Source organism: Mercurialis annua, linkage group LG1-X (genome assembly GCF_937616625.2).
Source record: "Mercurialis annua linkage group LG1-X, ddMerAnnu1.2, whole genome shotgun sequence".
Taxonomy (NCBI): Eukaryota; Viridiplantae; Streptophyta; class Magnoliopsida; order Malpighiales; family Euphorbiaceae; genus Mercurialis; species Mercurialis annua.
Genome location: NC_065570.1, coordinates 48,212,058 through 48,227,290, shown reverse-complemented (window position 1 = coordinate 48,227,290; position 15,233 = coordinate 48,212,058). Strand labels below are relative to the sequence as shown.

The 15,233-nt window shown below is 30.1% G+C and overlaps 2 protein-coding genes across 2 annotated transcripts; both read left to right on the top strand.

The window, feature by feature from the left end:
- Nucleotides 1-1,328: 1,328 nt before the first annotated feature.
- Nucleotides 1,329-5,577, top strand: LOC126672163 (F-box/kelch-repeat protein At3g06240-like). Its single transcript, XM_056104667.1, has 4 exons — nucleotides 1,329-2,053; nucleotides 2,167-2,243; nucleotides 3,432-4,560; nucleotides 5,223-5,577. The coding sequence occupies exons 1-3, from the start codon at nucleotides 1,356-1,358 to the stop codon at nucleotides 4,553-4,555; spliced, it is 1,899 nt and encodes a 632-aa protein (XP_055960642.1). The 5' UTR covers nucleotides 1,329-1,355; the 3' UTR covers nucleotides 4,556-4,560; nucleotides 5,223-5,577.
- Nucleotides 5,578-6,387: 810 nt separating this feature from the next.
- Nucleotides 6,388-7,936, top strand: LOC126664267 (F-box/kelch-repeat protein At3g06240-like). The gene has a single exon (XM_050356574.2). The coding sequence runs from the start codon at nucleotides 6,583-6,585 to the stop codon at nucleotides 7,726-7,728; it is 1,146 nt and encodes a 381-aa protein (XP_050212531.1). The 5' UTR covers nucleotides 6,388-6,582; the 3' UTR covers nucleotides 7,729-7,936.
- The last annotated feature ends 7,297 nt before the right edge of the window (nucleotides 7,937-15,233 follow it).

Here is a 15,233-nt window from a genome sequence, read left to right as displayed (position 1 = left end):
CTATTTATCCAACTCTTCATTATGAATACAAACACTTGCATAATCATGTTTTATACAAACACTTAGGGAGACGGTGGAGAATTACATAAGATTTTATTCATATTACATCAAAGACAAACCATATCCCTCAATTCACATTTTTAAACGATGCTTCATTAGCAAACGTATGTAATCAACCCATTCACCTATTTTACCTTTCCTAAAGGTCGTGTGAGGATAAATCTTCACCGTCGACGTTGATACTCCGGTGAGTCTCCCATGGAGAGGGTAGAAGAATAAGAAGAAAAGGCATCAAAGATATTCGTTTTTTTTTTGAAATCAGATGACCAATTTGTTAGAGGAGGAATAAAGGGGGAGGATATTTGAATTATCTATTAAGTAGCACAGACACGGGAAAATAATATTATTTTAAGGTTTTTTCTGTAGAAAATGAAATTTCAAGTGTATGAAACGTTTTCAAAAAGAGACATTTTGATTGAATAAAGTGTACGTGCTATATATATTATCTAATTGTAGGATTAGACAAAAAAATGATGGAAATAGAAAAAGGTCCAAGACTTCAAATAGATTGACACGTTCACTTTAAGGAAAATTACACAACATAACCGTTGCTACATGTTATTGGTCCAACAAACCAATAGTGCGTTAGACATGTGAAAAATTAAATGATAAAAAAATAAGTAATAATTAAAAGATTATTAATCGCAAAAATTCATTGGCTTGTTTAAAAATGACGCGGCGCAACAGTTTCAAAGCAAATAAAAGAACAATTTTACCCCCTCAACTTAGCACGATGTATAAAAAAAATCAAAACAATCACTTAATACCCTGAAGTTGTACAAAGCGGCTCAAAACACCTCTTCCTAACGTGACACCATAGTTTGAGAGTGAGTTTCTAATTAAACTCTAATTAATTTTTGAACCTTTTTTAAAAAGGAATCAATTTTTTTTAATTTCCGGCGAGAAAGAGCTAACTATAACAGTTATTTAATTGCGACGTCGGATAACTCAATTATTATTATCAACACTTATAAAGTGAGGGTTAATTTTTGTGCTGAAAACACATCAGTGGATTAATAAAGTGAAACACGGGCAAAAGTTAGGGCCATTTTTGCACCTTTTACCATCTTATAATCGCTTTCTTCTAAAGCCTATTGAATCGCAGATCAATTAGGATTAGGGATTCACCTGCACTCGCTTTTAGAGTTCGATGTTCAGGTCACCCGCTGAAACTCTCCGGTAAACTCTGTGCTTCTATTAATGGCATTTAATTAGGAAACGACAATATTAACCAGTTTTCTCTATAAAAGTAGATTTTGACAATTTAGAGTTATTAAGCTGAAAGAAGAGAGGAGATGTTAGGATTCTTGCCTGAAGAGGTTGTAGTTCAAATATTAAGCAGATTGCCTGTTAAGTCCATTTTCAAATTCAGCTGTGTCTCCAAGTTATGGAATTGTATCATCAAAACCCCTCATTTTATCTCTGCTTTCTCATCTCACCATTACTTCCTTTTGCATCACTCCTATTACTCTAACCACCACTCTCTGCGTTTCGACAACAAACATCTCGATCACTACCTGTCCCTCCATCCGCCTTGCACCCGAACCGATACTGTCCATATGGTTGGCTCTAGTAATGGTCTTGTCTGCCTTTATTGTACCTCGCGAAAGAATTTTCTCGAGTTCATTATCTGGAATCCTTCCATTAGAAAATCCTTGACGATACCTGAATCTAGTTATCGTCTTCCCAGGTCGTCTTTCGAAATATTTTTTGGGTTTGGATTTGATTCAAGAACCAATGATTACAAATTGTTAACATTTTCAGCTGACTCTATTACTAATGTGGTTCTCTATTCACTCAATTCTAATTCTTGGAAGAAAATCACTAATGTTCCTTGCAAATTTAGAAAATATGGATGTTGGTTAGTTATTCCAGCTTTCATCGATGGCAGATTTTACTGGAATGTGACTGTTGAGGAAAAGAATTTGGTGTTGGTGTTTGACTTAAGGGATGGGATGTTTGGAGTTTGCCTGAATGTTTGGAACATGTTCACGCAAAACATTTGGAAATGAAAGCATTTGGACGATCATCGATCGCAATCCTCCATCAAAATAAACAGGTTAGCTCTTATGAGTCTCATATTTGGGTGATGAGAGAGTGCATTAGTGGTGCATGGACGAAGTTAGCAACAGTTGGAAAACGCTGGAGAGGAAGTTCAAAAGCGCTTGAGTTTAGAGATAATGGTGAAGTATTGGTTATGTTCAATAGAAAACCACGCTTAGCCTCATACAATATAAAGAATGGACGGATAAAAAATCTGATGGTTTTGCTAGTTTCTATGATTTATTAATGCATCTAAGAGATTAGCTATAAGAAGATAAAATGTATTGTGCTGGTATTACAAATTTAATGGGCTATCGCTGTAGTCATATTACTTGACAATGATGCTCAAAGATTGGATGTTTTAATGCTTTTTTGTGTCATTGATGTGTTCTGACCATCGGTTATGGGTTATTTTGTTTATTCCTTTACACTAATAATTTAATCTATTAGTCCAATGGATTAATTTTTGAAGTAACTTAATAAAGCAACTAAAATTTAGAATTAGTGAAAAAGGATCACACACTTAATTTTTAAAGTCAAATACAGACTTCCTTTTTATTATATACTGTTTAATATGATCCATTTGAAATTATTCTCTTTAATTATCGATACTCCTCCTACAGGCAATCTTCCTCCCCAATTATTTAAAAAAAAATATTGACCCTCGATAATTACTTAAATAATTAAATATCATATATAAATTCTTGATAATTGTAGTATAACACATTAAAATTAAAACAAAAATCACTAAATGATTCAAAATTACTACTTAATTAAATAAAAGTAAATATGATATAAATTAATTCACTTTTATCAACATAAACTAAGTTTTTTTTATACTCATATCGGTCCTAAATTGCATATCAATTTGGGACGGAGATAATAGTAAAAGAATAAAAAAATGCTAACCATTAGATCTAATTATGCTGAATTTTTAAGTGAGAAATTTAATTTAATTTATTTTATTTTTCTATATATTTAATTTTTAGATTTAATTTTTTTTCTATTTTTTAAAAATACAAATGAAAAAACAAATTCGAATGAACGAAATTAAAGCTATGAATTACCATTTTCCTATCAGCGATTTCATTAAATTAGGTTTTTGTAGTTTAGTAGCCCAAAAGTAAATTAAAAAAAAAAGTGAAGAATGAAAAAGAAAAGAACGAGTTAAAAGGGTTTGCATGGAGACTGTGTTAACGAGAGGCTATGATCGTCGTCCAATGCCACATTAATTGGGGATTTCAATTGAAATTAGGTCAGCCGCTGAAACCCTACGGTAATTCCACAAAACTCTCTACTCTTCCAATTCTATTAATAACAGTGACGAGTTACGGACTCAGAATTACCAAACCTGGACTCTGATTATCTACTCAATACTATGAAAATGAAAAAATCTGAATACTTGCCTGAAGAGGTTGTAGTTCAAATATTAAGCAGATTGCCTGTCAAATCCATTTTGAAATTCCGTTGTGTCTCCAAGTTATGGAATTTTATCATCAGAACCCCTCATTTCATCTCTGCTTTCTCATCTAACAATCATCACCATTACTCCAACGAAGATCTCGATCGCTACCTGTCTCTCCATCCGCCTTTCAACCCGCCCAATACCTTCCGTATCGTTGGCTCTAGTAATGGTCTTGTCTGTCTCTTATCTTTATCCCAATACCCTCCCATCTATTACAATCAGTTCATTCTTTGGAATCCTGCCGTTAGAAAATCCATGCTCATACCCGAATCTACTTTTTGTCTTCTTGATTTGACCTCCCAAAGATTATTTGGGTTCGGTTTTGATTCAAGAACCAATGATTACAAATTGTTGGTGGCTCGGTGTTTGGCTCACTCGATTACTGATGTCATTCTCTATTCACTCAGTTCTAATTCTTGGAAGAAAATCACTCATGTTGCTTGCAAGTATAGGAATGACAACTATTTGTTATTCGCTCCTTCTTTCGTCGATGGAAGATTCTATTGGCCAATATTCGATGAGAAGAAGAATCTGGTGTTGGTGTTTGACTTGAGGGATGAGATGTTTCGGGAGATATCATTGCCTGAATGTTTGAGATATGTTGACAGAGCATGTTTGCAAATGATAGCATTTGGAGAATCATCCATCGCAGTCATCCATCAAGATGAACGCGATAGCTCTTATGAGTCTGATATATGGGTGTTGAAAGAGTACAATAGTGGTGCATGGATGCAATTAGCAACAGTTGGAAAACGCTGCAGAGGAAGTTCATATGTGTTTGAGTTTGGAGATAATGGTGAAGTATTGGTTCAGTTCTACACAGAACAAAGCTTAGCCTCGTGTAATATAAAGAATGGGCTGATCAAAAATCTGATGGCTTTTGGTCGTAACTTTGACAAGCATTTTGCCTATAGGCATGTGGAGAGCCTAGCATTACTTGACAAAGCTAATGATACATTGATACCTCACATCGAGCCTAGTACTTGACAGAGGTAATGCTAGTTTTTATGATTTATTGATGCTTCTAAGAGATTAGCTATAAGAAGAAACTATGTATTGCAAATTTAATAGCCTGTTGCTGTATTATTGGGTGTGTTGATGCTTTTTTTGTGTGTCATTGCTGTGTACAACATCCCTTTCCTTGTGTCCTTTCAAATGTAGCAACTAAGTTATGGAGATTTTGATGTGGTATCTATTCTATTTGCAATTATGATTTAAGGTTTGTCTTGAAAAGGATTAAGGTCTTTGTCACTTTTGTCCCTATATATCTTGCACAAAAACTTGGCCGAGGCCTAAGTAAATGCTTATGAAACTCCGGAATTTCGTTTACATAAGATATTTTTGCAAAGAAGTTTGTTTAGATTTTCGCATTTTTGTAAACTCCGGAATTTCTATGCATTTTCGTATCCATTTTGTTACTGTTATAAGGGTTTGAACTTAGAGGTTTCAATGCATATTCTCAAGTGAGCATGGAGTAAACTGTGAATATTTTGTTGGTACTTTTCATTGTTTTTTAATGTGTTTATTTATACTATGAAATAGTATTTTGCTTCATATGGGTAAAATGCTTTGTTTCCTTCTCAAATCATGAATTCTTATAATTATAGAATGGTCTGTTAAACAGCATATCTTACTCTACCTCATAAATGTGCAGAGAAGGCAAAGTTTTGTTAGCACAGAGCGACCGCGTAACTCAACTCGGGGATTGGCTCAAATAGTTTGAACTTGACTCAATTAACATGGAATCAATTGCAAATTCATGGTGCAGAGTCCATTTTTTCAAGGGAGAACCTACAATTTTTTTGTTTGATTTATTCTGATTATGGTTGTCTATGTTTCATGTTGAGATTGATTCTGAATTTCAGGCAGTGATGGATTTGTGCATCATTCTCATGTGGAATGGAATAAAAGAAAATTATAGTTGCTTTCTATTGCTTAGAAATATTTTATCTTCTTAATCGACTGTTGTTTGATAAACAACAAATAATAAAACTCGACGATTTCCTCGATCGTGTTCCTTGCCTATTGTTCTAACATTAACCTGTAATGCTTTTAATCCTACTTTTCATTATGAATACAAACACTTCCATAATCATGTTGTATACAAACACTTAGCGAGACAGCTTGAAGACAAACCAGAGCCGCTCAGTTTTCATGGATTTCACATTTTTAAAATGCTGCTTCATTGACGAACTAATGTAACCAGCACATTCAGGTACCTTACCTTACCTAAAGAAGGTCGTGTGAGGATAAATCTTCACCATCGACGTTGATACTCCGATTAGTAGAAGAATAAGAAGAAAAAGCATAGAAAATATTCGTTTTCTTTTTGAAATTAGATGACCAATTTTCTAGAGGGAGAATATTCGAGTTATCTATTAGTAGCATGGAAACGGAAAAACAATGTTATTTTAAGGTTTTTTTTATGCAAAAAGTAAATTTTGTATTCAAAACTTTAAGTTTATAAAAGGTTTTCAAAAAGAGACATGTTTATTTAATGAAGTGTTTATACTACTTAGATTATCTACTTGTAGTATTAGAAAATAAGAAGATGACGGGAGTAGAAAAACGTCCAAATAAATCTCTTTTCTTCACTCTCTAATTTTTAAATTTACATTTTATTGGCATGGATTTATAAACACTCATAAAGTGAGGGTTTAGTTGAGTGACCTTTTTAGTTAACATTAGGGTTATTTTTACGCCAAAAAAACATATGTGGCTTAAGTGAAATGCAAACAAAACATTAGGGGCACTTTTGCACCTTTTACCATATTATAAATGGCTTTCTTCTAACATTAGCACCCAAACCAAAGAGAGTAGAGAAGTGTTTAATTGCTATGTAAGTCTTCAATGGCAGATCAATTAGGGTTAGGGATTCACCCGCACTACCTACATTTTGCTCTTCAATACTTTGCCGCTGGTGGAATCCGATGCAGAAACTAGGTCACCCGCATCAACTTATCTGAAACACTCCGGTAATTCCAGAAAACTCTGTGCTACTGTTATGTTAGTGTATGTGTAGATTAATGGCATCTATATTTAAGTTGAAAAGAACAGATGAGATGTTAGAATACTTGCCTGAAGAGGTTTTGATTCAAATACTATGCAGATTACCTCTTAAGTCCATTTTGAAATTCACTTGTGTGTGTAAGTTATGGAATTGTATCATCAAAACCCCTCATTTCATCTCCGCTTTCTCGTCAAACGAACTTCACCGTTACTTCTTTTTGCGTCACTCGTATTACTCTAACCAATACTCTCTGCGTTTCGACAACAAACATCTCGATCACTACCTGCCTCTCCATCCGCCTTTCCACCAAGTCGATGGCGATGCCTTCCATATGGTTGGCTGTAGTAACGGTCTTGTCTGCCTCTATTGTAACTCCCGAAACCATTTTATCTATAATCACTTCATTATCTGGAATCCTTCCATTAGAAAATCCTTGAGGATACCTGAAGCTAGTTTTTTTTGCTTAGGTTTGTCCTCCAAAAAATTATTTGGGTTTGGTTACGATTCAAGAACCAGTGATTACAAGTTGTTAGTGGCTCGGTTTTTGTTTGACTCTACTTGCGAGGTCACTCTCTATTCACTCAGTTCTAATTATCGGAAGAAAATCAAAAATGTTGCTTGCAAGTATAGACAAGGTAACCGTTGTTTAATTGATTCTTCTTTTGTCGATGGAAGATTCTATTGGCTAATTACTAAGGAAAAGAATTTGGTGTTGGTGTTTGACTTAAGGGATGAGATGTTTGGAGAGATTTCATTGCCTGAATGTTTGGAATATGTTGACATGTCATATTTGAAATTGAAAGCAGTTGGAGAGTCATCAATTGCAATCATCCATCAAAATAAATGGGATAGCTCTTACGAGTCTGATATTTGGGTGATGAAAGAGTACAATAGTGGTGCATGGATGAAGTTGGCAACAGTAGGAAAACGCTGGAGCGGAAGTTCAACTGTGCTTGAGTTTAGAGATGATGGTGAAGTATTGGTTCAGTTCTATAATACACCACGCTTAGCCTCGTATAACATAAACAATGGAAGGATCAAAAATCTGATGGCTTTGGATAGTAATTATGAAAGGGTTCTTGCTTATAGGCATGTGGAGAGCCTAGCATTACTTGACAAAGGTAATGATATATGGATAACTCCCAGGTAGCCCAGCCATTGCTAGTTTTTATGATTTGTTGCATATTTGATAGGCTATTGTTGTAGTCATATTACTTGAAAATGAAGCCTAAATATTTGGTGTGTTGATGCTTTTTTTTGTTCATTGCTGTGTTCAACATTCCATTCCCCGTGTCCTTTCAAATGTAACAACTAAATTTTGGAGATTCTGAATTGTGGTATCTATTCTATTTGCAATATATGATTTAAGGTTTGTCTTAAAAAGGATTAAGGCTTCTGCCACTTTTGTCCCTGTATATCTTGCACTACAACTTGCCAGAGTTCTACGTAAACGCTTATGAAACTGCGGAATGTTGTATTTATAATCTATTCCTCAAAAAAATTTCATTGTCATTTCTGAGTTTAGCGTTTCCATTCACGTACACCATATGTTATTACTATTATAAGGTTTTGAATTTAGAGTTTTCAATGCATATTCTCAAGTGAACATGGAGCAAAATGTGCATAATTTTATTTATACTTACCAGTGTTTTTAATATTGGTTTAGTTGAAAAATACAACCATCTTCATCTGTTTATACTATGATAATGTTTTGCTTCATATGGGTAAATTGCTTTGTTTGCTTATTTAAATTTTTAGATGTGAGCAATTAAAATCATGAATTCTTAGAATTTTAGAATGTTCTGCCAAACAGGGCATCTCTATTCTTTTCTGCCTCATAAATGTGCAGCGAAGGCAAATTAGTTTTGAGTTATCTCCGTTTATATATTACTAGCGTAGAACCCTCGCTTCGCTTCGGAATTAACTAAATTTAAATTAAAATATAAAATTTAAATTTAATAATTTAAACTATCTAAATGTTAACATTTTAAAAACAACTTTCGTTATTTTAATATTAAAATTGAATATATGCATGATTTATATTTTAATTTATTATTGAAAATGAGATCATAATTTAATTTTTTTGAATAAATATATTTATTGTATTAATTAAGTATTATATAATGATATATCAGATAAGTAGAAATAATAATAAATGCAACTAATTAGTTTTTAAAAATCAATATATTTTGTAGTTAAAAATATTGTAGTTTTCTCATAAATAAAAAAAATGTTTAATATGAAATTCACAACTAATTCTATATAATAGAAATTACAAATTCAATAACATTAAAGTATAAAATAAAAAATTTCAAATCAATTTACAAACTGCAAAAAAAAAACACAATTCTTTAGTCAATAATCTGCCTTTAAATTCTAATACTTATTTTTTTTAAAAATGGAATTTAAAATATTAATAAAGTTACGATTCTTTTTTATGTTTAAAATTCATTTTTTGTCCATCTATTAATTAAACATATGCTATATAAAGAATGAGATTTTTTTTTGTAAACCAAGAACAAAAAAAAACAAAAAAAAATAGATTTTACTAAAATTTAAAATGAAATTCAAACAAAAATAAATAAGTAAAACACTTATAAAATCTTAACAGCAAAACAATAGACGATCACCTGAAAATAAAACAGCTAATTTAAATTTACACTAATCTTTAAATCATACGTGTTAAGAAAGGTCCAATTCCTAATAACAAATAATAAAATAGTTTAAAAAATAAAATCAATAATAAACCATAAACAATAAAGATATGTAAACCACAATCTAATTAAATCAAAAATAAATTTATGCATATCAACGTCAAATTATAAGTCATTTGATATATGTTTTAGATTAATCAAATATGTCGACAAATTTAAAGTTTATAATCCCATGCAATGTTTTGATTTTTGTAAGTAAAAAGTTAAATTTTATAATTTATAATATGTGAATATAAGTTTTACTAAAATGCAATTTTAAAATAATTTGGTTTAGTTTTCTTGATGTCAATATTTGAATAATAAATACTTCTTTAACAAATATAATACTAATATAAATACAAAATAAATAAAATATTAAGTTCGAAATAAATCAAAAAATATTATAACCAAATATTAGTCATTAAATAATTCAATTAGTGCTAATTTGTATGTTATGTGGAATGTATTTGACTCATATATTTAAGTTAATAAAAATGAATCAATAATCAAAAAAAATATGTTAAAAGATGTGATTTTTTTTATAATATTTAATAATTTTAATTTTGTTTAAAATTGCTAGTCTTTAAAATTAGATTGATTATTATTTAAAAGTTAGTTTATTATAATTATTTTTATCAATTTTTTTTACAAATTTTTTTGATAGAATATTTTATTGTAGGTTTTGTTTACTAAGAAGAATTTGAGACAAATATACCCTCATGTATACAAATTTTATAGAAGATTTTTTGAAAATAAATAAAGAATAAAGGATTTTCTGAAATAAAATAAAATGTGACTTGCCTTTTCTGTAATAAAATTAAAAAATTAGGATTGAATTAAAATGCTGACATGCGTGGTGAGTTCTATTCATAATTATATTGAATAACTAGTAGTATGGCCAAGCTTTGCTTTGGCTTTCTAATTTTATTATCATAATAAATAATTAATATTATATAGATATTTCATTAAAGTAAAATATGTTTAATAATAATTTCATTTTTTTAATAATTACATATCATTAATTTTTGAAATTATATCACTTTTTAAAACTATAAGTATATCTTAATAGGAATTGTATTAAGAAAAATAATATCAATATAAATTTATTTTATCAAAGTAAAAAATAATAATATAAATTAAGAACACTAATACATATTATAAAATTACTTTAAAATTATCATATTTTAAATTATTGATTCAAATTAAATATTAAAAATTCAAAATAATTTTCTTATGAAGACAATAATAGAGAAAATTTAAATAATTATAGTTTGAAAACATTAATTAGTAAAATTATTAAAATATAAAATTAAATATATATTTTTGGCACAAAAGAATATTAATCTTTTATAATAAGTCCTTTATATTGCCATGCGGCATAAAATAATTATTGTATTCAATTTTTTCATCTAATATGAGACAAAAATGTTAGAAGAAGACAAGAACATTTGCATCTAAATTGTAGTAAAATAATAATTTTACATTTAGATATTTAAATTAATAATTATATTTTATAGAATGATATGATACTGGTTATTTTGGGTATAATTTTTTTTTTGTATATTTAATATGTATTTAGATTAATTTGATTTAACAATCATATGACTATTTAAAAACTTGAAAGAAAGAAACTCAAGAAAATAAAATGGATTCTAATTAATAGAAAAATCATATTTTTCTTCATATAGAAAAAGAGAAGATTTTTTTATTACGAACACTTAAAATTAATTAATTTTATGTGTTCATTTCATCTATTTTTTTACTCCCTCCGTCCCACAAAAATAGGTCGTTTGGACAAACACGGAAATTAAAAATAAGTAGTTAGATTAGTTAAAATTAGTTTATTTATGTACTTTTCCATTTTTAGCCTTTAGTAATTTTTTAAATAAATCAATAATGTATTAATGACTAATTTCTGTATTGGTGTATTTTGTATTGATATTAAAAAATGACATTTATTCCATATTGGAACATGGAGCAATTAATTAAGTTGAAGATAACAATGTACATTTATTAGGAGTAAGTAAGACTTTTAGGTTTAAAATTATTAACCAAAAATAGAAGGTGACCTATAATTTAGGACACCCAAAATAGAAAGGTGGCCTATCTGTAATAACCCGGAATTTTGGATTATTAAATTAAGATATATGTCGTAATTTGGACGATTGGGATTATAAGAAGTGATATTTAAATTCAAATGGAGAATTTAAATATTTAGGGAAGCCCATAAAAATATTGGAATCATAAGAAATTATTTTGGAAATTTTTGGATAAGTATAATAATATGACAATTTTGGAATGACGAACTTCCAAAATTCATATCGTTCTATTCCGACATCAGAATTCGATGATCTATATGTCAAATCGAAGCTATCGACGTCCTCTTCAATTTTATGAATTTTATTTTATAAAATTTGAATGAGAAACAATGCAGAAATTTAAAGAACAATGCAGCTCAAATCGAACCGCTGGGTTCGTCAGGATTTAAGTAATCAGGACTAAGGAAACGTATTATTTAAGTTCAAATTGAGAATTTAAATAATCGAGGAAGCTTATTAATATATTTGGAGTGCAAGGAATAAATTTGAGAATTTTTGGACGAAAAAGTATATTTTAGCCGGACTGCAATTGGACTGCAGAATTAATAAAGAAAATTCATTATAAAATAAAATAGACGTCCCGAGATAATAATTTGGAAGTTATTATTCATGAAATAATATTTGGAAATATTTGGGAGAATTAAATATCGAAAATGGTAAAAGTCAATTTTACCATAAACTTTGATTTATTTACGAAATTGCCACAAGGGCAAACTTGTAATTTTGCCTAGACTAATAAATATCCTAAGTCTTCTTCCCCACTTCATTTCCAGCAAATTTCTTTTACCTCCATTGTTGAATGCTCTCAACTCACCATTTACCCTTAGCTATATTATTCATTTGTTATTTCTCAATAATTCCTTAACGAAAAACGTTGGAAATCACCCGCTAATTACTAATCTACAATTGCATGTAGGATCAAGGTATAATCGCTAGCTCAAAACTTTGTGTTTATTTTCTGATGTTTAATAAGCTTATATTATGTGTTTTAGTTGTTGAAATTTGTGGTTTAATTGTGTTTAATTCGGTTTTTGTGCATAGTTTTGATATATTCGGTTTGAATTAATTTTTATATATGGGAAATTAAATTAATTTTAATTTATGGGCTGATGTTAAATACTATTTTTATATATGTTTAACAATGTGATATCCATGGATTAAAAGTGTTAAAAATAGTGGGTAATTAGTTTAAAGAGATGGGTTTCGGTTTTGAATTAATTTTTCCGTGAAATTAAATTATTATTTTTAATTTCTGGGCTGATCTACTTCATGAGGTTAAAATATGCTTTAAAGTGTGATTTTTGTGGATTAAAAATGTTAAACATTTCGGGTATTAATTTAATGGCTTGGAGTTCGATTTTTAATAGTTTTAAAGACTTAAAAATCGCTTAAAAATGATAAATAAATGGATTTTAAATTTCTGGAAATAAATTGGTTTATGTTTGAGTTAGATGTTGGGTTGATGGTGAATAAATGTTTAATGGTGAATTTTTAATGGTTTGTTAATCGGGTTTAATTTTTATAATAGTTTAATCGGTAAAAAAATGTTTAAAAAGGGTATTTTTATCATTTTAATTTCTGGACAGAAATTATTCATGAAAAATGTATGAAATATATATGTTGATTATTTATGGAATTTAATTGATTTAGTTGAGGTGTTTTGACGGATTAATAATCGGTTTTGATTATTAATTGTTTATACGGTTTTAAATTGTTAAAATTGTTAAAATTATGAAAAATAATTTATTTTAATTTTGGGGCTGCTGTTTTAGTATGATAATTAAAATAAATATGTTTTGGTTAATTTGATTGGATTATCCATAATTGATGAATACTTAAGAAATTAAAAGTTTCGATTTTAATCTAAATTGTGTTGCATGTCTATGAATTAAATGTGAGATCATAAAATTGAGTTGATGAGTAAGCTTAGACTATTTAAAGGATTGATTGATGTGATTTTCAATTGATTCGGACTTGATTGTCAAAATTTAAAGTTTTAGGTTTAAATTGTATTTTTTAAAAAAACAAAGGACCAATCAGTATTTTAACCATATTTCCAGATTATTGATGTGTATAATCTGATGTGAAATGATTTTGAGAATTTTAAAGAATCTTGATGATTTTTGAAAGAATTGGATATGTTTGCCGAAAACTAGAGTTTTTGAGTTAAATCGTATTTTTCCAAAGTTGAAAGGCTACATGGTATGTTAGCCAAAGTTTCCAGATTATATTTGTTAATAATCTGAGGTAAAATGATTTTGGATATTTTAAGTAATTTTGTCGATATTAAAATCGATTGAATTACGAAAGGACCTAAATGGTCAATTTTGAAAAGTTTGAGGGTATTTTGGTATTTTAACCAAAAGTGGAATTTAAGATAATACGGGGATGTTTTAATAAATTTAAATAATTAACCTTGAAGTGGAAAGTATTATTGATATAAGGAAATATATTTTATATAATAAAGTATTTTTATGAAAAATGAAATATTTAAATGAATATTTCTGAATAATGGTTTTATGTGTAAAAAAGAGATAAGTAAAGAAAAAATTACATGAATAAAATAAGTTATGAACTTATTAAATAAGAAATTATTTGGGGATTAGAATTAATTAATTAAATTGAATTAAGATGGTACAGAGTTAATTCCAGAGTAGGATTTTATTAATTAAGAGAATTAATATTTTGATCCTAACTAGATTCGATAAGTTGTCGAGCTATCGGGTCGGAGGACCAAGGGAATTAACGGAGTTGTTTAAAGGAGCATTGACGGAGTAATACCGTAGTTAAACGGTTTCTGTGAGTACATGTTTTTACATTTCGGTATTCGTAAAGTCTCCTATTTTAATATACTATGTGATATATGTGTTGCGGTGTTATATATTTACATGCCTTGTATGGATGTATGTTTTATGTATATACTATATGTATATATTATTTTGATGTAGAAAGGTACACACATAGTTTTTAAAATTATTATGCAATTGCTTATGCTTGAATGTGTGTTACATCGGTTGGCTGTGCTATCGATGTCAGGATTATGTGTGTGTGTTACATCGGTTGGCTGTGCTATCGATGTCAGGATTATGTGTGTGTGTTACATCGGTTGGCTGTGCTATCGATGTCAGGATTATGTGTGTGTGTTACATCGGTTGGCTGTGCTATCGATGTCAGGATTATGTGTGTGTGTTACATCGGTTGGCTGTGCTATCGATGTCAGGATTATGTGTGTGTGTTACATCGGTTGGCTGTGCTATCGATGTCAGGATTGTGTGTGTGTGTTACATCGGTTGGCTGTGCTATCGATGTCAGGATTGTGTGTGTGTGTTACATCGGTTGGCTGTGCTATCGATGTCAGGATTATGTGTGTGTGTTACATCGGTTGGCTGTGCTATCGATGTCAGGATTGTGTGTGTGTGTTACATCGGTTGGCTGTGCTATCGATGTCAGGATTGTGTGTGTGTGTTACATCGGTTGGCTGTGCTATCGATGTCAGGATTGTGTGTGTGTGTTACATCGGTTGGCTGTGCTATCGATGTCAGGATTGTGTGTGTATGTTAGATCGGTTGGCTGTGCTATCGGTCTCAGGTGAATATGGTTGATCGGTTGGCTGTGCTATCGGTCCCATAATATATTATGTGTGTGTGTTAGATCGGTTGGCGGTGCTATCGGTCTCAGGTGAATATGGTTGATCGGTTGGCTGTGCTATCGGTCCCATAATATTGTGTATGTGTGTGTGTGTGTATTAGATCGGTTGGCTGTGCTATCGGTCTCAGGTGAATAAGGTTGATCGGTTGGTTGTGCTATCGGTCCCTTAAGATTTATGTATGTTGTGGATATGGTTGATCGGTTGGCTGTGCTAT

What these genes read in the sequence shown, in the direction of transcription:
- LOC126672163 (XM_056104667.1), top strand. Translation starts at nt 1,356, where the DNA reads ATGTTAGGATTCTTGCCTGAAGAGGTTGTAGTTCAAATATTAAGCAGA. An exon ending in AATGTTTGGAACATGTTCAC is followed by an intron (nt 2,054 to 2,166) that starts GCAAAACATTTG and finishes AGAGTGCATTAG; the next exon opens with TGGTGCATGGACGAAGTTAG. An exon ending in GCTTGAGTTTAGAGATAATG is followed by an intron (nt 2,244 to 3,431) that starts GTGAAGTATTGG and finishes AACAGTGACGAG; the next exon opens with TTACGGACTCAGAATTACCA.
- LOC126664267 (XM_050356574.2), top strand. Translation starts at nt 6,583, where the DNA reads ATGTGTAGATTAATGGCATCTATATTTAAGTTGAAAAGAACAGATGAG.